At 42.4% G+C, this 25,716-nt stretch overlaps 1 protein-coding gene across 4 annotated transcripts in view; it reads right to left on the bottom strand.

The window, feature by feature from the left end:
* LOC107715462 (zinc finger homeobox protein 3-like) overlaps window positions 1-25,716 on the bottom strand; it is a 349,927-nt gene that overhangs the window by 81,813 nt on the left and 242,398 nt on the right. For all 4 annotated transcript variants that reach the window (XM_016521610.1, XM_016521608.1, XM_016521609.1 and 1 more), the window contains 2 exons: window positions 13,466-16,541; window positions 9,877-10,373 (listed from right to left, as the gene is read on the bottom strand). In XM_016521610.1, coding sequence (XP_016377096.1) covers window positions 9,877-10,373; window positions 13,466-16,505 — 3,537 coding nt within the window. In that variant the 5' untranslated portion in view covers window positions 16,506-16,541. The remainder of the gene's footprint in view (window positions 1-9,876; window positions 10,374-13,465; window positions 16,542-25,716) is intronic.

Genomic DNA, 25,716 nt, shown 5'->3' with positions numbered 1-25,716 from the left:
TATATTTCTGATTGAAAGAACGGAGAGGAGAGGTGGGTCTCCCATTCATAGAATTTCTAAGGCGACAGCTAATAGAGAATGCACTGGGATGTGGGTAACAAGATCCATATTAAAAAGGGTTGGGGGTCACCCAAGAGCTAGGGATCTCATAACTCTGAATGTGACACTGAATTGTGAACAGAGGGTGATTTAAAAAAAAAACTAGAAATCTGCTCTGACTAAACACAGAACAAAAATGTAGTTCTGTGAGCGTGTGTATGTTTGTGCATGTGTGTGTACAGGAACCCACTGGGACCAGCCAGTACTGAATTAATACACACATGCCGCTCCCTTTGCAACATCAACAAATATTTAATAAAGCCTGCTTCATATAACTCATTAACATGGCACTCCCTCTCTCCTCTCAGTGCTTAATTTAATATAACAATAATTTGAATAATCATTTGCATACCAAGATCTTGTAATCTTCTCTAGTGGCAAAAATATAACGTCTCACTGAGACCTTGTTTATTCAGTAGCAAAGACAGGCTTTCTGTTTCAAATTAGCCGAACAAGACCATTCCAACCTAACGAGTATAAATTAAGTAAATTCCTTCGCAGTGACAGAGATAACCCGTTCAAATGAACGATCAGGTCTGCGGCAGCCTAATTTTAGGCCTGGTGCTGATTGAATGTGTTGATGCTGTGGGGATGAAGAAAGAAAGAGAGTTTGGTTGATCCTGTGGGGAGAGGGTGGAGGAATGTGACGGCTGTGTTGAAGACTTCCTCTGCTGTCTCTGTGTTCCATCTCTGCGCCCACAACGCCAAGATCTCCACTTCATAAATCAGCAGTGCTGTTTGAAAAATGCTTCATGATACACAAATGTGTGAAACCACTTAACAACAGAACAAATATGTTTTCCCTACTGTCAGCAGCTGCAGCTAGTAAAATAAGGCACCTCTGAGAGGCTGACCTCAGAATTCACCTCATCAGTGGGAGGGGTTTCATAAAGAGAAAGCCTCAAAGAGAATGCTGGGATAAATATCTGTAAATGTTTGTGTCTTAAACACTAGGTGTCCTGTATGGGCAACTAGAGTTTGAAAGCAGAGAATGTAAGGGCTGTAAACTTGCAGTGAATGTTTGACCTTGAAGAATTTAGTGCTACTCCTTCACCACTCTGTTTCTGGCCCTCTCATTCTCTGCTCTGTCACCCAACTAACATCTTTTTTTATTGGAACACAGGTTGAGAAAGAAAAAAAAGAAGGAAAGAAAGAAAGAAAGAAAGAAAGGAAGAAAGAAAGAAAACATTTGGGGATAACATACTAAACTAACTGAGTCACTTCCTGATGACTTCACATCTCTGCTTTTTAATGCAACAAACCATAATTTTCATTTATTATTGTAGAGCCTTTATCCCTCATTTCCCACTTTAAAAAAAAGTGTTTCTCTTGGTTTTCCCCCTCTTTACATGCATAAAAGCACATGATGAGAAAACAAGGTGTGAAATGATTTTTTTTCCAGAGGGGCCTCAATAAAAACCATATGACACCTCAGGCTGAACTGCTTAATTACAAAGGGATGAAAATCTGTAGTCTGCATCTGGTGAGAACATTGCCCCCATAACACTGATAGATTTACAGCTCCCAGTCCTAACCTTGGACTCCAGTGCATGGCAATTAGGCCATGCATAAGACGTTCAATGGATGTCCATCTCTGTTGGGGGAAGTCAGCCTTGACAACCCCGGGCTGCAGTTTTAGTCCTACTCAAAGCCTGATCTCAGCTAAGGTCTAAGAATTGTCCATGTTGAGGATTATCTAGCTCAACTTGCAAGATTCTCTTGGTCAACCTTTTCCACAACCAGTTGAACAGCACCACCACCACCTGTACCAAAGCCATGCTGATTAACCAACTTTAACCAGTATCAACAGATCATAAACCAGTCTGGGTCAGCAGGGTCTAAATAAGTATCCCAGCATTCAGCCATTCCACAACGAAAGGTCTAGTCCAGGACTTAACTAGCTTGCTGTGGAGTCGACCTTGATCACACACACATGTAATTACTCCTGGGTGTCCAGCACAAGAAGTATGTGGATTTCCTAATTTCAGCAGAACTTCATTGTGAATATTCAGAAGAGAGACATTATCTGTGATGAGGGGTGAGTGAAAAACAGTAAGGTCCAAAGCCTCATTTCATGCGTATATTTATTTGTCCCAAGGTTCTCTTCAGCAGCCCGAAGCTAAACACGGTGTGTTTTCCAGCGCTCTGCCTTCCACTAAGCGCCGAGAGCAGCCTTGTGGCCTGGGCCACTCACAGGCCATTAATCTGGTTGCTAAGTCACTGATGTATTGATGCTGGTGAACCAGTAAGCCTGTCTATTGCTCTCTTTACCACCCACTGTCTTTCTCCCAAACACTCTTTCTTTCTTCTTAAGGCTCAACTAGTGTCTGCCTCAAAGAAAATGTACCTGCCTTGGTACCATTGTCACGTTCTGTGAGAAGGCCCGGCTTTACCCATACAGGGCTACGCCATGATTCAAGGCTTTGTTTGAACTAATTTGACTAACAAACACATGTAAATGTACAAAAATTTATATATACTGTATATATATATATTTTAGTGGATAGTAATAGTTGTGGAGCTTCTGATTGGAGGGGTGTGGGTTGAGATTGCAATATAAATTATACAACTATAACATCTTTTACAAGACTGCGGCTGGCACTACTAAGATAAAACATTGATTAAGGCATGTTATAAAAAGACGAAGTTGTTAAAAATCTGGGCCGGGAACGTAAAAGTCAAGAGGTTCAAACCCGGGGTGTAATCCATGAACGCAAGAAATGCTGAGACGTACCAACATTGTGCCCTTGAGCAAGCCACTTAACTCCAGGGGGATTGTGCCTGTAGTAAGTGAACTTTTAAATTGCTTCAAAGCATCTACTAAATGTCAAATAACTACATAAAAAGGAGTCAGGTCAGTCCTGCACGTAAAATGCATGGCAGTGTAATTGCACTCCAGATAACTCATCAATTAAAAAAAAAAAGATCAGCTAGTCAGTGTGATGATGTCTACCTTTGAAGAACTTTTTTTTTATATCTTTATAACTTCCACTCATTACCCTTTATGAGGTTTTTTATAAGACACAGATATTCAGCGTACTAAAAAGAGAATTATAGAAGGAAAGGTTGCAAACATCAAGAGAAAACAAGGGAGAAGAAAGAAGATTTGGCTGGAGAACTGTTTAGTTTTCCAGGCTGGTTGGATTAAAGCTATTTAAACTTAAGAAGAGAGCAGCGGAGAAGGACCACCCACCAGCTTGTGACCCATGCTGGTTTGTTTTGTGCATGATGGGTATTTGCTTTGTTTATTAATTTTAAGGAGACAAAGTGTGGAGAAAGACGTGCAAAAGGGACGAGTGAGACACAGATAGAAACGCAGATGGATCGAGTCCTAAATATAAGGTGAAGGTAGGATTATGGTTTCAAATCACATTGGGAATTTCAAAGACTGAGAGAAACGTGCTAGCATGGTGTAAGTGATTTTAGGTGTGTTTTGGGGGGTTTCTTAAAGGCTCAAGTCAAAATAGTCCACTCCTGAATCAGCTGCTCTATTATCCTGGTCCTTTAGATATAACTTAAGTATCTTGTTTAATGTTTTTTTATATTATCGTCTACCAGGCAAAAACTTGAAGTCTGATTACCTAGAAAAGTAATAGAATACCTACTTAACACACCACACAATTTGTGGTATCAGTTATGTCCATAGCTGAATACCCTCCAAAGTTTCTAATACTTAGGGTTTGTTTATATTTCTGCCTATGACTACACATTCCTTACAAACTACCACACTTTTGCGCCTTCCTACAGTAGTGTAACATACTCTCTGATCCCTGTGTACACCCCAGTCCCTCATCAGTCTCCAATCCCCTGTTTGTGCTGATCAGGCAGCAGATAATAGGATCAACAGCTTCCTTCAGCAGTGGCAGGAGCATTGCTTAGTTGCTCTTGTCTGGCTGCCCAAAAAGAAAGAGAGGGGGGAGAAATCAAAACAAACAGCTATTACAACACAATAATATCTGCTCCTCAGCCTCTGCACAAAGAGATATGCTCTCTTGCAGTCCATTTCCATATCCCTGTGCCTCTCTCCCAACTTTTGTAATATAGGACAACATTTCAAAACTGCATGGCCTACCATGTGTATCTGGTTGGCTGCTGGTCCCTCCATTGAATGCACACACAGACACTTAGAGGGGCATATGTATGCGTAATCATCAGCTGCAGCTGTGCAATGGGTCAGCGCCTGGCCTTACTGAGGTGGGGGCTGAAGGAGTTTTCAGCTGAAATTTCTGCAGACTTCCAGACACAGCTTTAAACCCGCCCACTACTCTACAAACCAATGTCACGCTGCACAACACCCCTCCCACGCTAACGGACAGCTCTCTCAGCAAAACTCGACTCCTCTTCTGGGGAAAAGCCCTCCGCCCCTTGTCTTAAAGGGAGCAGAGCCTCTGTTTGGCTTCTGTGAGGCAGAGTTCAACACCCTATGGACAACCTGGTGCTGACATGGATCTACATCATTGAGATCTTATGATATAAACATATAAATATGATGTATACAAATCCAAAAGAGTCTTATAATTATAAACCTGGGCTCATATACGTTATATGGACTTTATCTTTGACTGGAGAGAGGCAGGATGTCTCAGTAGCAGCTCTGTGGATATGGAATGGGCGCTTTATTAGCATGGTACTACCGGTAAATCAAAGCGCAGCCCTTCCTGGAACAGCAGCAAACCTTTTTTCCCCACTGAGCACTATTACTGAACAATCACAGGCCAGTCATGATAATTAGCAGAGTATCTCCATCTAAACGAGCGCCTCTCTCTCTAGCGCTCTCAGACCTACTTTTCCCCCTCCCTCCCATCATATTTCTCTCTGTCTCTTCTCTAACTGATTTCTGGAGGGACTTATGGAGTTTGGGTGTGGCGCTCTCTCTGGAATAGAGGTTGAGCTTCACTGTCCACAGATGAAAGATATAACCACAAGCCGTACCAATAGTGGTAAAATGCTCCCTTGCGACTTTAACTCGAAATTACTCTGCACTTTTATTTGATAATAAAAAACAAACACAATCTTGCTGGAGCCAGGGCATTCTCAGTCTATTTGTTTTTGATGATTGGAGTCTGTTACCCTGATGAGGACAAGTCATGATAAAAATCATAATTATTAATGGAGGGGGTCTGCATCATTGATTAGATTCTGATGTAAAAGGTAGAACGATACCTGAGAGACACATTGATACCTTTCAGTATAGCTGCTACGGCGAATCCCCTTCCACGCATTACTGTCTGTTTTGTTTTACTGTGTTTTTTCTTTGTTTTCTCCAGAGTGTAGACATTTTCCTTCCTCACGCCCCAGCTGATCTGGTTGGATTGCACTGGAGGGAAAAATAAGTAGAGAGTCCAAAATCCAGACGCTTTGCGCTGGATCCTGTGCTGCGCTTGGAGTGCAGTCAAAGCGCTGTTAGCATAGCTGAGACACATCAACATATGCTACGGGGTTCTGTTTGCAGGAAATTTTGGGCAGTAGTGAACAGATGACTGAATGTGTGAGCATGTGTGTGTGTATTTGTACATGTACGGGGAGCGTGTAAATGTGTGCAGCACACAGTCTGTATAGTTTGTGTGTTTAATGGAGCGAGACCAGCACACTGGTGCTGGTGGTGGGGGGGTGAATGTTATGAGGCCTTTCTTGGGTAAAGATTCCCTATGTGATAGCGACGGCACTTTCTTCCTCTCTTTCCACGGCCAAGCGGCATCTGGAGTGGATTTTGTGCGAGCAGACACCGAAGAACATGATTACATTCAGTTAACTGTGCTCTAAACTGATTATGCATGTGCCAAGCTAATGGACTACATTTGCAAGAGGAAAAATAACATCCAATCAATCTCAATTACCCCAGATTGTACCGGCCCCTGAGACAAGGATGGTAGCCAGTCCGAAGCTCCTCCTCTTAGCTTGAAAGTCCTGCCTGGAAGACCTGCCTCTCTCTATCCTGTCTGGAGCAGAGAACCAAGTCTCAGACTCAAGGCTGGCTTGAGTGCAGCCCAGCACCTGAGACATGCTTACTCAGCATGAACAAGAACTCAAATATCAAGTGAATGTGTCCCCTACAGAGTGGTGGTGTATACTTGTGTATATAAAAGTGGTGCAAGAGAAAATTGAAGGAAGAGTAATCATGCAGTATATGGATACTTAAAATCATCATGGAAAGGCATTTGCAACTCATGGAAGTAAAATTAGCAAAAAATGTAGGGCAGAACTCAAGGTGACTTGGGGGAGTGGGGTTGCAAAATAAGAGGGTTTGTTAATGTTAGCCAAAAAAGGAAAGTCGCAAAAAGCAATTACATTTTCATGAAAGATTACAAAGATATTTTTTTAATTGGAATAATGTGCACAGATCACGAAAAATGAAAGCGATTAGGGTTGTTCTCGATTTCTTGTGCACTTTCTCTGACTCTGAAAATTGAAGGTTCCACCAACAATTCAGAACTTGAGAAGCCTAAGCTTTGTCTTGACCTGGGTATCGTTGTACAGCCCATCTGCAAGTGCTTATGGGTGACTATCATGACATCATTCTCGCCACAAAGCAGCCAGCGAGCGGGAACTTGGAGGGAGCAGTAGAAGGTAAAAGTTCTTCTGAGATGAGTGCAAGACTGACTGACGGGTGTATCTGAAACCAGAGAGGAACTCGGTCCTGTACCCCAGATACCAAAGTCGGGAAGCATCACCCCTGCTGTGCAGTGGTCTATGCAGTTAGAACAATTCTCCCAAGCTCTCCAAAGGCTTTCGGAACATTCCAATCCGTGGGGTTGTGGGGGAAGGTGTATTTTTAGAAAGCCCTAATATGTGCCGCATACCACAGACTCTCAAATTATCCCATCCAGCTTAGCCTTCAGTTTAAACCTTTCTTTTTAATTCCAGTAATTACAGGCTCCAATTTACGGAGCTGTGCACACAAAGGGCCTGTTTAATGCAAACCAGTTTGATTTGGGCAAAGTGTCCCAAGGATCTACCACATCTTAGAGCTTGTTTATGCTGACTTGATGATTTATTTTCTCCCAGCAGGAGGTCGAAAAATTTTGCATTTTGTATCAGATTTCATTTGGAGGGAATAAATAGTGTGTTTTTCATTTTCCTTTCCTGTTTTACCACTTGTACAGTCAGCTTAGCTGAGCTAGCAAATCATACTGTTGGTGTCAGCCAGTCAGTATGTCTATCAGGGCTATAAATTCACTGCAAAGTGAAGCCTGTGTTATTGTGGGGTTAGAAACCCATGCTACAGCAAGACCTCAGTAGCATGTGCTTATCGTCCTCTAATCACATTTGTATGTCATGAAATACAGCTATAACTCAAACTGTGAATGTCTTAGTTTTGCGGGTAGGCCTGTCGCCACTGATGGAAGCTGCTTGCTTACAAGGTTGATGCTGTTGTCAGTCAACTCTTCTCTCTTCCTCTGTTCTGATCTGTGGGGCTTTTAGGGCTGAGGAACCATTTTAAGCAGCTTAAAGCTTACAAATTATCATGCTTGGATGTGTCGAATCATACTGTTGGTGTCAGCCAGTCAGTATGTCTATCAGGGCTATAAATTCACTGCAAAGTGAAGCCTGTGTTATTGTGGGGTTAGAAACCCATGCTACAGCAAGACCTCAGTAGCATGTGCTTATCGTCCTCTAATCACATTTGTATGTCATGAAATACAGCTATAACTCAAACTGTGAATGTCTTAGTTTTGCGGGTAGGCCTGTCGCCACTGATGGAAGCTGCTTGCTTACAAGGTTGATGCTGTTGTCAGTCAACTCTTCTCTCTTCCTCTGTTCTGATCTGTGGGGCTTTTAGGGCTGAGGAACCATTTTAAGCAGCTTAAAGCTTACAAATTATCATGCTTGGATGTGTCGAACATTTCTAATCTGCCACAGAGTACTGAACATTCGCAGTTAGGCAGACTAGTCTCTTCTCTGCAAGCTCTCTTTCTTTTCAGGGAACGTCGGCAGTGGAAGGAATATTATAGTGCTTCTAAAACATGTTGGTGCTAACAGTATAGACATCATTAATGTAAGTATGAGGTGGATGCTGGAATTTCCCAGAAAAAAACAAACAAACAAACAAACAAAAAACTGATCCATACAGCAAGATTAATTGCATTTGGTGGCTAGATAAGATATTTTCTGCTATTTCTTGCCATTGATGCTAAAATTCCTGGTTTCTTGGGTTTCAAACCCTGCTTGGAGCTACATGAGGCCCATGACTACATCAATTCCTCCATGGGTCAGCCATGCACGTTAAGAGTCTTGTGTTACATATTTGAATCATTGTGGTATTTGTAAATACGCTCATTGCATGTTCCAGCTTGAGTATGGCAGACAATTTCGGCTCAGGCTTGTCTGCTTTTATCACCAGATGCAGTGGATGCTGGTTTATGGCCTTCCCCTAATCACCATTACAAACTAGTTCATCAGGGGAACAAGACCAAGAGTCTCTCAGCCCAGACCCAGGGTAATGACCAACCTTGACAATGCTAGAATATCTCTGATTGTAAAGGGTTCATAAACGGGAAACCTGCAATGAAGTCAATGGTGAACTGGACTTAAGTCTTGGTAAATTTATATCAAAATGTAACAACATAGCTCTGCCTCCTTTTCAGCTGCCCTCACTTAGGTGGTGCTGGCAGGGAAAGCAATGTCAACCAAAAGCCAAATAGCTATTAAGCCATTGTTTTAGGCTACGTTTGGTAAGGTTAATAGCCAATGATGTCTGGCCCTACCGGTTTTTTTTTTCTCTTTAAATATTCAGTTTCACTCTGAAGTATGTTAGAGTAGGTTGCAAATGCATGTTGTCTTCAAAGATCCCTGAATAAAATGCAATAAAATGTATTGTATATTTTTGTTCACTCTCAAAGGTTTAACACTTGAGAAAGGAGTGTAAATAAAGGTCAAGTAAGCATGGGCAGTGATTTACAGCTGAAATGGGTGGTATGTGAGTCAGTAACTCATTGAGCATGTGAGAACAAGCGACAGAGAGAAAGAAAGGGAGAATTAAGGAGAGAAGTCCCTGTGTGCAGTCGTGCCAGTCTAAGTTAAACACAGCCTGAGCTAGGCTCGCAGAAACACAGGATAGGTGCCTAAATGGAATCAGGCCTGCTAGATTTATGGGCATTTGTTCAGAGAGTGTTCATCCATTGGCTATTATGGAATGATTAGAGTAGAAGGTGAAGCTCCAAGTCCGGTGAAAATCAATACGGCTGTCGAGAGCGATTCTGCCCTTCCCACTCCGAAAGGTATTAGCATCAAACCTCTGTCTCTTCACACTTCTTCATCCTCTCTTTCAGCAATTTCATCAGCTGCCCTTCTCCCCACCCTGCTGACCTGCCATGTTCCTCCCTCCCTCTAAGTGTCCGTGTTCTCCCCTCTCCATTGCATGCGCATTAGACCTTAACATACTGCACCGGGCCATCACTCATAGTTGGCCGTAGAGATGGAAAGTGCTGGTCGATTCAGTCGTACAGTAGGCTGGATGTGTGTTTAAAACTCGTAGAAAGTCTAACACTGTGTCCTAACCAGAAAGATGCTACCCTGTCTCTTCCAAGTTGATTGGAGTTTCTGTCCTAACCTCCCTTGACAAGCTATAAGGCATTTTGTTGTAGTGATGTACTGGGTAGCTCTGCCCAAAGTGAAATCTTGTTGGTTCAAAACTTCCCTTTTCCTTAATTTATATAAAAAAAAATTCTGAGATTGCTGAACAGAATTTTTGCTTTAAGTGTAGACAGAAAAATTACTTGAGGCTGGATTACTTGTCACATGGCACTTGGTTAGGGTAGGACCACCAGAGTCACTCACCTTGTACAGCTTGAGACTGGCCTCATGGCGGGAGTTGACCGTGTGCATCCTCAGTTTTTCCAGGCTGTTGGTATAGTAGTCACAGGCATTGCATTTGAGGTGCACAGGGTTGCCAATGGCCACGCACTTGAGGCGCCACTCATTGCCCTTGCCGCCCTCCTTAATGTGTGCCACCAGCTGATACTTCTGCACATGTTTGTCAGTCTTGCAATGCAGCTGAAAGTTGGCCTTGAGCTGTGTGGTGTAGTGGCACAGCTTGCACTGGTGCGAGTCGCCCACCACCGCTCTCCACTCCTCCTCTGGGAGCAAACGCTCGGCACTCATGTGCAGGCCAAGCACTTCCAGGTTGTCGGTAGTGAAGCGGTTGCACACAGCGCACTGGAAGAGTTTGAGGGAGGGGTCGCTGGTCTGGGATAGGCTTTCACCCAAGGTCATCAGCTCCTCTGAGACCAGCTGTCCCCCACCCAGGCGTACATCCATTGCAATGTCCCCTCCAACTGAGAACAGAAGACACAAAAGTGATCACTGATCTGTCAGACAGAATATTGATCTTTCACAAGTACACTGTCTCTTTTCAAATACAGCATTTAGCACTACTTTTAATTTTCCATTAATTTTCATCTGAGGCAATAAGGGACATATGGACACATGGTCCAATACAATGTAACAGTGAGGGTTGGGCATTTCATCTGTGCTGATTTTCCCTCCCTCATTAAAACTTCCTCAAATTACAAGAATGTCCTGGGAAACAGGGAAAAGGTGCATAGTTCAGCCTTTTAACAAAGAGTCATGTTTGTCTGTGCAGTCAAAGTGAATTTGTTCTCCAGGATAATGTGCAAGTGTGTATTTATCTACATAATTTTATTAAATCAAGATTATAATTTCCTTTGAGCTCAGAGCAAGAGTAAGAAGAGAGAGAGAGAGAGGTGTGGATTTACACAGTCCTGCACTTTCATAGCCCTGCCATTAAATCAACTCCAGAGGCTGTGAGCAGAGGCACAAAAATAAAGTTATTCAATCATTACCGGAGATCTAAAGAGTGCTCAGGCTACATTACTGTAAATCAACTACAAGCATCTTTTCACAAAAAAAAATTATAAAAAATATAATATAAAAAATTAGATCTTCCTTCTTGAAGTCTTGGTCTTTCACCTCTGATTGGGAACTAATCGATCCTCCTGCTCGAAGTGTTTGAATTAAACATTTTTTTTTTATTAATGTATTTTTAAGGAATGAAAAGAAGGTGTGGGAGCCAAAGAAACTATAAATTCAACAACAGAAGCACAAGGTCTCAAAGAACAGCTTGAGGAAGACGCTAGAGGCTGAGATTTGGAGACGAGGGATGCATAGAAGCTGTTGCCTCAGTTCGCTGATCTTCAATCTGTCACTGCCCAGATTGAGAGCACCCAGTAAACCAGTATGGCTTTACACTAAATTAATTCCAACAGCTCCTTTTTATTTATTGGGGCAGCATGCAGCCTGCTCGTTTCACCATTACCTTCAGCTTTTAGTGCAGGGTTAGAGAGACCTCTGACAATCTCCTTCAAATCATTGTAATATCCACCACTCTGAGGAAAACTATTTCTATTTATAATGCTTTCTCTTCATTTTAATCTCTTAATTTTATAAAATTCCTCCTTTTTCCTTTTCCCTTATCAACTGTTTTCAGGCTTTTTATGCCTCTTGTTGCCCTTGTCTTTTCAGGTTTGTTAAACTTCTCTTTAGTACTCTTACAATGTGCATCGATTAACAAAGTCATTTTCTTTTCTTTCCATAAACCTCTCATGTAAACACTTTTAAATCTGTAGGTTAAGTTCAGTATTCATGACCTCTTAAGCATGTCTCGTAAGAACATAATTTGAATATTTAGCTTTTGTCAGTCGATATCAATGTTTAAGTAGTGTAAACATTTTTTTTATAATGGACGCATTATGAAAAACACTGGAGGCATTAATCTGAAAGGTTTTACAAATTGTACTTTATAAAAAACAAAAACAAAATGAATTTATATTATGATGACCGGAGTCCAGAGGTCTAATTTGTCACTTATATGCAAATACCTAAATCTGATAGCTTGTTGTGTGAGACTTTAAACATATGAAAGTGCACTGAACATTCCAGATTGTTTGTGTAATGACTCCACTCTTCTTTATAAGTCTTATGCCTGTCATTTCTTCCCTGTAATATGTTTATTGAACATTTCCTCACCGGAAAACCAACCAAATGGCTAGAAGAGGGAGGATTTTAAAAAAAAAGAAAAAAGAATTAGTCACAGCAATCAATTCCTGTTTGTGTCTTTGAACTGGCAACAGTTTGAAACAAGTCTGTGCAAATTGTGGGCTTATAACTGGCATGACAAATTCTCTACTATGCTGCTGAATTACCCTCACTAGGCCCCTTTTCCTTCCTTTTTTGACTATGGTAAAGTATATAGCTGCAATTACAAAAGCAGGAAACAAGGACAAGCTGGTATGCAGTGGTAGTTGCATAGTATTGACATGAAAACAGTGATGTTTAGTATGAGCCAAGAGGACAGGGCCATGTGGAACACTCCCCTGGCCCCAGTCTACTCCGTCACACTATCTTTCACAAGAAACACAGGGGCAGCAAAAGGGGGGATTTCCCAGCTAATCTGACCCAGATAGAATGACACATAAGGATGCGAAAAATAAACCGAAGCTTGAGTGTTAAGAAGATGTGTGTGCCTGTCTTTCCTACTCGCTCACTCCCTCTTTTTCTCTGTGTGCCAGTGTCTGAGTTTCAGAAGCTGAAATCTCCAAGACTAGTAAGCACTACGTGAATATGCTAAAACTACATTCCCCTAAACCTATTGTACCAGCTATGTTTTTTTTTTTTTTTTTTAATGTGTCAGCCTTGATACAAACACATATAGTCAAACTATTTTTCTTGTTTCAGGCATTGAACCAAGCATGATATCTACATTAAAGAATCATGTCTTTATTTCAAGAAAGCTACATACTGAACATGTTGCCACAGATTTTTTTTTCTTTATGCTGTAAATCAGGTTAAATACCTGTCACTCAAGTCAATTCAAGACTGAAGAGTGCACCTTTCATAAAGCATGTTGACTTCTCCCCCCACTCCACACATGTTGCTTTCTATACATTTAGGTAAGTGGCCTTTATCTCTCTGCATACTGACACTCGCTTCCCTTCAAATACATTTCAACCTTGCATGTGCCTATTTCTCTCTCCCTCACTCACCTTTTTCAAAGTTGTTTAAGAGAGTGAGTGAATGTTAAACAAGGAAGGTGTGCCTGAAGGCTATAGGCACAGACAGAGCTGTCAGCATGGGGAAATACAGTGTTTGTAGCATGTGTTAGTATGGGTGGAGATAATAATGTTAGCAAGAGGGGGGGGACTAAAATATAACATAGAATTTAAAAAAATAATCTATCACCCGTACAAGATAAAAAGTCAAATAGTTTAACAGGAATGGCATGGTTTAAATAAACATGAAAGGGTCTTATATGTCTTTAAGAAATTACAGATGAATAGTTAAACACAGAGACAGTGCTCAAAACCCACATGAACTGCCATATGTGTTATCTGTAACTCATTAAACTCACCTAGTGCTGGGGCCAGAGCCGCCATGTTGGGGTCCAGATGAAAACTTCCAAGCAAGAACTGGGCATCAGCTCCAGATGGGTCCATCTTAAGGCCCGGTGGTAGGCTCATGTTTTGGGTCAAGTAGTATTGGTACAGCTCAGCCTCTGAGGGTGAAGGCATGGCACCTAGACCAAGCCGGCCATGCTGCATTTGGGTCATGTTCTGCTGAAGCAGCATCATGTTGTGCATGTGTTTCTCGCTTGTCATGTGGATGCGCAGGTTACGTGCTACATTGGTCTCATAGTCGCACACCTCACACCGCCAGGTGGGCTTGCTTTTTGGCTTGGTAGGTGAAGGGGCACCACAGGGCCCTGCCATGTGGGTGGAGGACTGCACTGGATGATGGTGGTGACTAGGATGATGGCTGCTGGCCTGGATAGCAGAAGAAACAGGTACCACCCCTCCAGGTGCATGCCCAAACACCTGTTCACCAGCGGTTGGAATAGTTCCTCCATTTTGTAATGTCTGCATGTTGTTAAGATGCTTGTCAGACTGCATATGAATGCTTAGGTTGCCTTTGGTAGTAGTGGAATAGTTGCAGACCTCACAGCGGAAGGGCTTGTAGCCACATGTGTAGCTCTCCCCACGGGCAAGGCGAGGGTGACTCTGTCCACTGGTGCAGTACGCACAGGAGCTTCCAGAGTCAGGGTGCTTCTCCTTCATGTGGGCCTCCAAGGTCTGCTGGTATTTGTAGTGCCAGTTGCACTTGGGACACTTCAGTGTCTTGCACGAATTCCGTGAGTGCATCATGGTCATATGGCCACCCAGTGAACGAGAGGAGCCTAGGACAGTATCACACTTCGGGCACTCCACCCCACTCCCTCCACTGCCCCCAGCCCCATGGTTCTGGGTGCATTCACTCATTCCTGACATGTCACAAGCAGCTGTGTGATGGAGGTGCGTGTGAGCATTAGGTGAAGGGTGTGGGTGATGCTGGTGAAAGTGGTGGTGGTGGTGGAAGAGGGCACCGTTGTCCTCATCTCCCTCTGCTGGGCATTCATTTGGTTCAGGAGCTGTGGCACTATCTCGATTGGCACTTTCCTCAGCAGCAGCATTGGACGCAAGGGGGGAGGACGTGCTCTCAGAGGAACATGCGGCCCCATCCTCTTCGCCCCCTCTGCCGGCGACTGCCGCCATTGCCGCGGGGACTGTAGACCCTTGGCAGTTAAAGCTCAGAGAGAGATCTGAAGTTCTCCCTCCACTGTCTGCAGCCATCCAATCCTCTGACCCTCTGACAGAAGAGGAGGACATGGAAGCAGAGGCTTTGCTGCTGAGTGCAGGGCTGGCTGCAGAGAGACAAGCAGAAGGCTGGAGAGTGCTACTAGGCATTAATAAAGGAGATTTGGAGATGCTTTGGTTTGCGACAGCCAGTTCCCCCACAAATCCGCCACCGCTGCTGCTATTTCCACTACAGGCCACCGCAGTGATTTCATCCTCTACCTCTTCATCCTCTTCTTCTAAAAGAAGCTCATCCTCTTCCTCTGAGGCCATCTCCTCACCGTGAAGGAGAGCCTTTCTTTCACAGGTTTCTGCATCCCCATCCTCCCCTCTATGAGTCCCCTCCTTCACCACAGACCCCTCTGTTCTCCTACCCTGCTTGGACAGAGTGTTGGAGTCTTTGGCTGGGCCTGGGGTAGAGGTACGGGAGGTTTTGGGGCTGCCAAAACCCCCCAGCCTGAGGAGGGCTTGTTGCTGGAGACCCGAGTCAGAGTCTTTTTTGAGGAGGTTATCACCTACCTCACTACTGCTGCCCCCTTCTAAATGAACCCCACTGAATGTGCCGTAGAAGCTCTGGCCTGAGTTCATGGGTACCAGGGTTGGCAGTGGAGGAGAGTTTTTATTTTTTGGTTCTAGGAAGCTAATGAGTGGTTCTTTGTCTTTCCCAATGCCCTGTATAATCGCCGATGCATGCTTGTGGCCTAAGAGCCTGCGCTCGTCCTCACATAGGGTCATGCGATGGTCATGGACTGCATGAGTGACAAAGGAGCGTGCGTAGCCGAAAGACAACTTGCAGAGGAAACACATGAGGATGGGCTTGCCTTTGCCATAAAGGGCCAGGCCATCAAATTTGGAGAAATCCACGTTGTTGGGAACATCTTTGGATACACAGGACTTCTTGGCAGACCCGTCGCTGTTCAGGTAATCCTTGTTGCTTTTGTGCCGCACATCAAAGACGCGGAAACTGTGCAGGACAGGACTGAGGCCTGCCAGGGTTGAGGTATTGGGGAAACCTTGGTCTGAGGAGCCGAACCATTTTCCGAAAGACGAGGCTATATGAAACGTGTTGATGATCTGAGGGTACACCGAAGAAGAGGTCCCCGCAGGTTCCCCTGGTTTTCCCCCACTGGGGAGAGAGTTTGAAGGGAGCAGGCCTGGTTCCATGCTCCCATCGCTTTGGATAAGCTGGCTGAGACTCTCCACAATGTAGGCAGAGCCATCAGGCTGGTATACTATCTCTCCAGCCAGGTTTTCCACATCACTACTCTCCTCTTCCTCCTCTTCTTCGCTCCCACTCTCAGTGGCTCCCCTCCGATGGGAGGGCTGTTGCCGCATGAGCATGGGCATGCCCCCTCCACTTGGCATCATAGGCACACCAGGGAAGGGCTGCAGACTAGGAAAACAGCTATCAATCTCCATTTCATCCAATTCTTCCAAGTCTTCGTCCTCTTCTCCACAGCTCACTCCCTCCTGCTCCTCCTCCTCTAACCCCTCTCTTTTGGGGTGCAGCCGTCTGGTAGTGGAATTATCGCTGGCAGCCTGTGACAGTGTTTGCTGTTGCTGTTCTCTTACAACCTCACAGGTTGTGCTAGGATTCTGGAGCTGGGCTGAGTGGGGTGCAGAGAGAGACAGGGGCTCCAAGGAAGGGGACTGGTTACAAGGTGGGACCTGTGCGTTAGGGTGATCGTTCCAGGGTTGTGGATGGTGCTGCTGCTGGGATGTGGTGGAGGAGCCAAGCCCATCGTCTGTCCCCGAAACCACGGGAGACTCACAGCTTTCCATGCTGATGCCTACATGAGGCGTTCATCGCATCCAGGCCTGATGAGAAAAAGAGAGAGAGAGACAGGTGTAAACTACTGCTTGAAATGTACAATGCCTTGTGAAGTCTTGTGAAACTGATTTTTTTAGTCTTGTGAAGCTGAACATTCAACCAGACATACAAAGCGTCTTGATAAATGGTGAAGCTATGTACACATACACTGAGTGGGGAGCAGCTTAATGTATAGTAAATTAGATGAGAAACAAAAGTCTGAGATATAATGGTGGAAAATGACAAAGTGCTCATTAGGTTAGATAAGGTATTTAAACACAATACCTCAGACAAGCACTAATAAGGCAGCTCAGATGCCTCATCCTGTCATATCAGCCAGTTACCATCTTTTATCTAGACCTTCCACACAACACCCGGAGTCTTCTATGTTCCAAATCCTGCATACATTTTTTTTAATTAACGTTGAGTATGAGAAACACAGTAACAGAATAACTTAATGGATAAAAAAGCTCCATTGTGCTGCTAATTAGACACAGTGAAACCCACCATCAGCACATGATCCATCTCACACCCGAAGAAATAACTGAAGGTTACAAAAATATATTAGCCATGCTGTTTTAAGACCTCCATTATAGAAAGATCCCACACACAGAACACACTGCATGAATAGATCATGCCCATATGATGCATTTAGAAGATGTGTACATGCTTTTTACAGCAAGCATTTATATTTATGTATATAAATACACACAACAAAGAAATAAAGATTTGTTTATATTATTTTTTAAGCTTAAAATACAACTGCAATGTTGGTACTTCAAATGATGTACGTATAGATCTAGCATCCAATAATATGCACGTTTAGCCTGGTTTTAAACAGTCCTCTGCCTCTGAAATAATAAATGAGAGCGAACTTTCCAAAGGGGAGTGCTGCCCTGAGCAACGAAAGAGCCATGAGCAGGCCACAATTTCAAGCAGGCGATAAAGGAGATAAAATGATAGCAAGAGATACTGCTGAGCTAATAATTTTAATAAAGGTATGCAGGCAGCATTGATTAAAGAGGGCAACCGGACTGAAACCAATAACTCTGGCCTGCCCTTTCACCCTCCATTGCTGAATATTACATGAGCAAAGTTTCCCGGCAGCACGCTAACCACCGCATCCTGCCTGATTAGCACATTGACTGTCTCTACTTGATTTATTTACTTACTTACTTAGGGATGCAAATTTCAGCAGTGATCAGACACTGTGTCTGCAGCCCCACCCCCACCAAATGTATTAACATGAGTGTGTTTGGCTGGGGAGATTGATAATGTTTGACTCCCTCTTCATGAATGTCTGATGAAAATTTGACACCCCTCAAGTCCTGCCCACAAAGCCACCCGCTCCCTCCCCCACCCATGTCAAACAATGCCCATGTTTTTATTTTGTGTGTGTATTTTGCTAATTTGTTAATTATGTTGGTTTAATTCAATATAATTAAGTGTTACACTATTATGAAGTCATTTAGCAACAATATGTTTAAATTCAACAACTGACAGAAGTCCAAAAATAACATTCCAGTAACCTGTTCCTATTATGCCCCCCTCAACGCTGCTGCAGCATTATGGGATTGTGTGTAATAGATAGAGCAAAGAACTACTTAAATTGTTAAACATAAACAGCTAAAGGATTATGACTCAGGCAATCACAAATGGTCATTCCTGAAAATCTGCAATGATATGCTTTTAATTTAAAGCAAATGAGATGGTTTCCTTTAAAGAATTAAACAGTGCTAGAGAGTGGCGGCCCAAGCCGTCTGGGCGCGTCTGCTTACAGAAAACAGGATTGCCCTTTAAAATGGAGATGGTCTAATTCAATAACCTGCAGTGGTTACTGATGTGCAATAGGATTGTCTGGAGTCTGCCAGTCGCAGATGGGCGGGCAGATATAATGAAGTTTGTCCGCTCAAGGTCTGCTTCCAAAGCAACACCTCTTTAAAGAATCTTTAAATCTCTCTCCTAACCTAACGAAAGCTCAGACAGAGAAGCAGAAGCATACAGGAAATGCATATTAGGCATTTCTCTCACCTTATACAAGCACCTTCTGCCAGTCAAACACTCCATAAAAACAAGTATAAAACATCATTGTTTCCTTTATATCCTACACATTCTGTCATCAAGGGCTCATCTTCACTAAACAATCTGCACTTCATGCACAATCATGAAGTTGTGAGGCAGGAATTCCAGGGTTTCTTAGAGGAACACAGAAACTCTTCTAAACTCAAATTAAGCAGAATAGAAAACATTCCCTCTTAACCTGCCAAACAAAGTACATAAGGTTTTTAACGAATTTAAAAAAAAGCACAGTACATAATGAAAACTGTCAGAAGCTGGGTCTGGATGTCATTTAGAGGGGACAGAAAATGAGATAAGTTTTTATTTATGAGCCTTTTTATTTGGTGGGATTTACTGGCTGAGCAAGGATGGAATTAAAGGATAAGGACCCGTCTGATTATAAGCACGCACAATCACCTGCCCAGGGGCCAGGCCTCCAGAGGCCCAGCGCTCCTGACCCTCTCCTGGGGAATTAACTCCTGCTCGGCCCCAGCTGAGAACCGCCACGGGGTGCGGCCTGACCCCCACGCCCCACCCCCAGCACCCCTCAATATGTAAAGAACGTATCCTTCCAGAGACTATCAGAGGAACAAAAAAGCTTCATCATCACCTCCCTGTGGTCTGCAGCAAGCCCCGCTTTTCTTTTCCCATCTCCCACCAGATCTAGCCATCACACAGGCTGGCCACTACAGGGTTAGGGTGCTTATTGAAAAATCAATGGCATAAATGCTAGGCAAGTTACAGGAAGATGTGGGAAGGGAAGGTTCCTATTGATAAAGCAGGGAGGGCCTCCTGATATTGCACAAAGGGTGTATGTGAATGTATTCACTGAAGCTGGGTGAGAAGGCTTCATCTTTGAAGAATACGCCAACTAAATCGCATATATATGTGGAGAAACTGTTCACCACACTGCTGCATTATCAATCTTAATGCTAAAATGCCTGAGTTTTGCCTAGTTGAAAATAAAACAAAAACTACAACTAAAACATACGTGAGCTGACAGAATATTTGTGTCAGTCTGCACATGACGTAGCTGAATACATGAGCAAAACACATACAGTATTTATGTATGTAAGGACAATGAGGAAGATTTCTGCAGCAGTGCTCTTTATTCATATTTGTTTTCATAACATAACATCGTCTTATTCTCCTCCCATCATATCTCTCATCCAATCAAAGAAGCCAACAGTCAATATAGTTATTCAGTAAAAAAAAACAAAAAAAACATCTAAACATAATAAAAATTATTATATCTCAAAATACTCTAAATAATTATAACTCTAAACTCTAAATAATTATAAATATAATTAAATAAATGTTATATATTTTTTGTTGACAACATGTTGATTGTTGTTTACAATATAATATAATATAATATAATATAATATAATATAATATATTTAGAGGGGATGTTGGGGTACACATGCTAAAAAGGTTGATAAAAACAACTATGTGCACCAAATAAGAATAAGTAACTTCTATAGACAATTATAAAATAAATAAATAAAATAATAATAGTAATAATAATAATAATAATATTTATTATTATTATTATTATATAAAAATGTCTAATTTCCTAAATGATTAATGACATCAGTGACAGAATGTCACGACTCTTATATAATTCAAAAGCACTTCTGCAGAAGTTCCACACTGGGTATTTTGAGTCAGCACCATTTATTCAATTTCAGCTTTATTAGTGAGCAAAGGTAAACAGAGTGGACTGAAAAATTCCTCCACCTCCTTTTCCTCGTCCTGAACGTTTAATGTAGACACAGCGACACTTCAGAGGAGTTGCTGTATCAGAAGGCAAAAAGTCACCTCAGGTCGATGGCACTCTGGCTGTAAACACTGCTTCCCGTAAAATCAATGATCTTTACTTCAAGCTATCAGTCTGTGCAACAGAAATAGCAGCGGCTGTGATGAGACTGAGGCTGTGGAGAGAGGGAGAAGAAGCGATAGAGAGAGAAAGAGAGATCAGTGCAACGTGGCTGTGGGCAAGGGATGAGAGAGCACAGCTATCTGCTGCTACTGTGCACAGCTCTACTGCCAAGCTCAGCACTGTACACGGGACTAAACGCTGGTTCCCAGCATGCATCTCTCCCAGAGCCACAGCCATTAGTGAGTGAGGCCCAAGCGCTCTACCTGCACGCTGACACTAGTTAATAGATTATGTTTGTTGTGGAAATGGGAGGTACTCCTCTGTGACTTTATGTAACAGTAAACATCTGCAAACTCATCTGTTACTAATTGGTCTCTGGCCTGAACACAAACGAATTGATTCCGAGGTATCAATAGCGTTCTCTGTTCTAGGGAATGAAACTGAATCTTGGTGATAATTTTTGCTCTCGGGTTACAGCATAAGATCTGTAAACGCAATCAATGTAGCAAAACAAAGGGAGCATAAAAATGTTTTCCTGACAAAGCGTGTGATGCAACGTCAGGCTGCTTTTAGCGCCATTTATTCAGCCGATGAAATCTGGAGCGGGTTTAAAGGCAGCTGAAGGGGAATCCGTGCGCTGGCAAAGTGTCTCATCACTTTTGGTGAGTGCGAAAGAAACAGGCTTCTCGGTGTAATTAGAAGTGGTTAATTAGCTGTGAGTTAATTACTCAGTTCGGAGGGGAAAGCTGGCAAAAAGAGCTGGTGGGGTGGTAGAGCAAGGGGAAAGTGGCAAACACGCAGCAGGAAGCTCCCAGTCTCCTGCCAATTAGCAGGCAGCATGGGGGGGCTGGCGGAGGAATGGTGCCCGAGTACAAATGAGCTTCACACCAGCCCACTTGCAGCCACAGAGCTAATATCAAACTCAACATATCCACATTCCCCTATTAAAAATGCATACTGTTGGAGATTCTCCGCTCTCTGTTGTTTTTGGTAAGCGCTTCCATTTGCCCAGCAGCCACACATTTCTTCTCGACATCATATGCAAAAAAATTAAATAAAATCTTTTTTCACTAGAAAATCCAATATGATTTTATTATATTACATGCATATTATAGAGTAGGAATATTTATCAAGTTAAAAATATACCTACATAATATGAACTATATTAAAATAAATAAAAAATATATTATTATTTAAAAAAAAAATAATAATAATATGAGATGAAATAAAGGGAGGATGTCATTTCGAGAACAGTAAAATAATTATTGTTTTGCCCCCTGCATGCTGCCTTTTCCCCTCTCTTTTCTTAACAAATCTTAAGGTAAAGTAATATCACATTATTTGCCTCCACCTTCCCCAGTGGTTGGTTTAGATAAAGCTTTGTGTTTTGTAAGTGCATAAATTATCCCAGGGATAAAGGTATTGATGTATAATCAGAGATGGGTGATCATGTTCGTGCTGCAAAAAGCCCTCCATTCACCCCCAGGCACATTGAGTGCGCACAGCATGCTCCACAACACAGGTGGGAGGAGTGGAAAGAGCCTACTTACTTCTCAGAAAGAGAGAGGGTGCATTTGCCTGTTTACCTCTTGTGAAGAATGCTGTGTCTTCATGTGCCTGCCTGTACACTTTGCATTTGTGAACTAGATCAATTCGAACAAACAATTAATTACAGGATGCATACTGAAGGCGTGTTTAGGATGTCTTCACTGCAAACCCAACAGATGAGTTCTTGAAAAAAATACCACAAAGCATTATGACTTGAAACTTGCATGTTCAAAGGTAGAGCAAGAGATGGTCTGACAACAAAAACACACAAATCATAAGAATATCAGACTGCATTCCCAATAAAAGGTTACGTGAGCGGGTGACGATACTATGCTTTGACAACAAATTTGGCTTAAAAAATTGTCAGAACTTAGTAAAATATTTTACATCTTTTACTAAGCCTTTGGCTAAATTCCACATTTATGATAAAAAAAATAACAACATTATTTTGCTTTATTTAAGATTTTTAATTTGCTTTATTTAAAATTTCTACAAATTTTTGAGATTTAGCTAACAATTACACAATTTTGCGATCAAAGTATAGCACTTTTAACAGTTTTAAAATAAATATATTATCTTTACACACACACATATATATATATATACATACATATAAATATATACACAAGGATAAAATTAAAGCAAAATAATGTGTTGTTTCATCCTAAATTTGAAATGGGCTAGGGTTATTATATAGTAATTTAATAACCATTTAACCTTAGGATTAGGAAGAGATGAGTAATTTAAAAACCACAGAAGCCAAGGATAAGTCCCCATTTAGGTATCTAGGTAAACATGTGTGAGTGTGTGTGTGTGTGTGTGTCTGTGTGTGTGTGTGTGTGTGTGCGCGTTTTTGTGACAAATGAGGACATAAATTTGTATAAAGACAAGGGTATGACATAGGTATTACAAGGAGAAGGTGACTTTTCAGGACATTACCCCATGTCCCCACTTTTCAAAACGCATATAAATCACACAGAATGGAGTGTATTGAAAATCTGAAATAGCACAAAGTTTCCTGTGAGGGGTAGATTTAGGTGTAGGGTTGGTGAAGGGCAATAGAATATACGGTCTGTACAGTATAAAAACCATTACGCCTATGGGATGTCCCCACTTTTCACAAAAACAAACCTGTGTGTGTGTGTGTGTATACTGGTATTCACTACATTATGGGAACCAAATGTCCCCCGCAAGTATAGTAATACCAGTAAATTTTGACCTTGTGGGGACATTTTATTTAGGTCCCCACGAGGAAAACAGCTTATAAATCATAAAGAATAAAGTGTTTTGAAAATCTAAAAATGCAGAAAGCTTTGTTTGAGGGGTAGGCTTAGGGTAAGGGGATAGAAAATACAGTTTGTACAGTAGAAAAAGCATTACATCTATGGAATGTCCCCACAATGAAAGGAATACCAGTGAGTGTGAATGTGTTGTGTGTGTGTGCGTGTGTCAAAGGCAGTCAGGCCCAAAGGCTTTCATTTTCATTAATTATCAAATCTCCTCTATTAATAGCTCAAGGAAGCGGCTCTCTTCTCTCTCGTGAGGGACTGAGACAGAAGGAGAGAGACTGACAGATATAGAAAACATAAAAGAGAGTGTGGAAGGTTAGAAGACAAATATGCAAACTAAAGAGTTTGCAACATGTTCATTACCGCGGGAAGTAGGGGTGCTGGGGGTGCTGCAGCACCCCCTGGAGTGTAGCCCACGAAAAAATGGGGGTGCTGGGGGTGCGGTGTTAAAAATAAATGAATGAACAATATGTAATACAAAATAGATAATATTCATTTTATTAATTAGTATATTCATTAAAATTCATTGAAAAAAGTAGCCTAAGCCTACAATGACAAGAAGCAACGGTTAAAAATGAGTTAAGTTGAATCAAATTGACTGTGAAAGTCGTTTCAACTGATTAAACGTATTAAACTGACTTAAAAATAATTCTCAGCCCCCCCAGCTCAAAATACGTTCCCGCGGCTATGAACATGTTTATCTGTCTTGTGCAAAAGAGGATGGTTGACTGGGTCAGATAGAGAGATTGAGCTCTGTCAACATCTAAATAACGAGACCACCATCCTCTATGATTCCCTCTGAAACCCTCACAACACCACTGATTTATTATACATATAAGAAATATTACATTTCATCTGCTATAAGGAGTTTGGTCCTCTGAGTAATCCCACTCCCATTCCCCCCTCCCTCAATCACTTCCTCCTCAACTTCCTAATGTCCAAACATCTCCCCCCCTCATACATACCCTCACTGTTTCATCTCTCCTCTCACTGAGGCTGCAGTTAAGGCAAGTTGACCGCAAACACGGTTGTTAAGATGATCAATACCATTGAAATATTAAACCTTAAAAAGCCGCATTATTGATTGTAAGGCCGATGATAAAACTGTTCATTATCATAATCGCTGTAGCTCCATGTAAACGCTTGAGAGAGGGACTTCAGCTGCACACAGCACTGGGGTACTGGATTTGTTTTCCAGGGCTGTGCTCATCGGGGTTTAAGGCCTATATAAGACCCTTGGTTGTAATTTTCCCCCCTGTGGTGAAGCCATGAAGGATTATTCGTGAGTAATGCCACAATATGCTCTTCAACTACATGTTGAGCACTTGAGCTTCAACTCAGAATCAGCATCAGGCAGGCTGAATAGAGCTTGGATAACCCACCTCTAATCCAAGGCCTTTTTAACTAATCTGGAAAACAAATACCTCAGTAATGACCCAGTCCTGCACCTGGTAAAACAGAGCGACGGGAGAGACAGCACCTGGAATTAGCCAAATAACCCAAGTAGGGCATTCTTAAAGGCGCAGACACCCTTTTAGTGCTCTGCTGAAACAAATTCAAGCTATCAGGTGTCCCGAAAGTGACAAGAATCATAACGCAAGAAGAGACAGGCTTACTCTTGGGCTTAACACACTGTGTCAACAAGTGTAAAACTCACAAACGTTCCAATAACTTGCATGCTAGGGCACTAAAAAGTTACAGGCGAGCAAACGTGGCACAGAAAACAGGTTTCAAGGCTGCCATGCAGAGGAGTCATGGCGAGGCCTGGTGTTTTGTTAAACGTTTAAACCCGAGGAGTGCGATACGATCCTTCTGGATGGCATGGGAGGGCAGACTACTTAGGAAACTTGAGCAAAGAGGGCGACAGCTGTTCTGGGTTCAGGAGTCAGGAAAGCAGTAACAGGGAGGAGAAGACGCATTCTCCTTCATGTCCTACACCGGCCGTGGGGTATTCAAATAGCGACTGAGGATCTAATACCGGCGCAAAGGCAAGCACGCTTGCACAAACAAGGGGGATTAAAGGGCGTCCCAGTGAAACCATTCTGTGGAAGTGATTTCTTCGCTCTAATTCTTCAGCGGGATATCCTGGATAAATAATTAGAGGCTTTCTTTGAAGACCCTACACTGCATCTCCATTCACTCTCCACTTCACATTTGCTAAAGTCATTAATGACAAAGATTTGGAAAGAAAGTACAAACTTTTTCTCTGGTACACAAATACTTCTTTTATGAGTTCTGGACCAAATTCCTCTCTGCTTAGTTAAATCTCTTATCCTGGGAAAGAGCCGTGCTTGCTTTAAGCAATAAACCTCAAGGGAGTATGGTTTTCTACTGCACCCACCACCCGCCCCCCTTTAAAGAATTATGGAGTGTTAATAAAGTACAAGGAATAATGTGTTCTTTGGA

The sequence above is a fragment of the Sinocyclocheilus rhinocerous genome, unplaced genomic scaffold (genome assembly GCF_001515625.1).
Source record: "Sinocyclocheilus rhinocerous isolate Xijiao unplaced genomic scaffold, SAMN03320098_v1.1 scaffold539, whole genome shotgun sequence".
NCBI classification, from domain to species: Eukaryota; Metazoa; Chordata; class Actinopteri; order Cypriniformes; family Cyprinidae; genus Sinocyclocheilus; species Sinocyclocheilus rhinocerous.
This window is presented reverse-complemented; position numbering and strand designations above follow the sequence as displayed.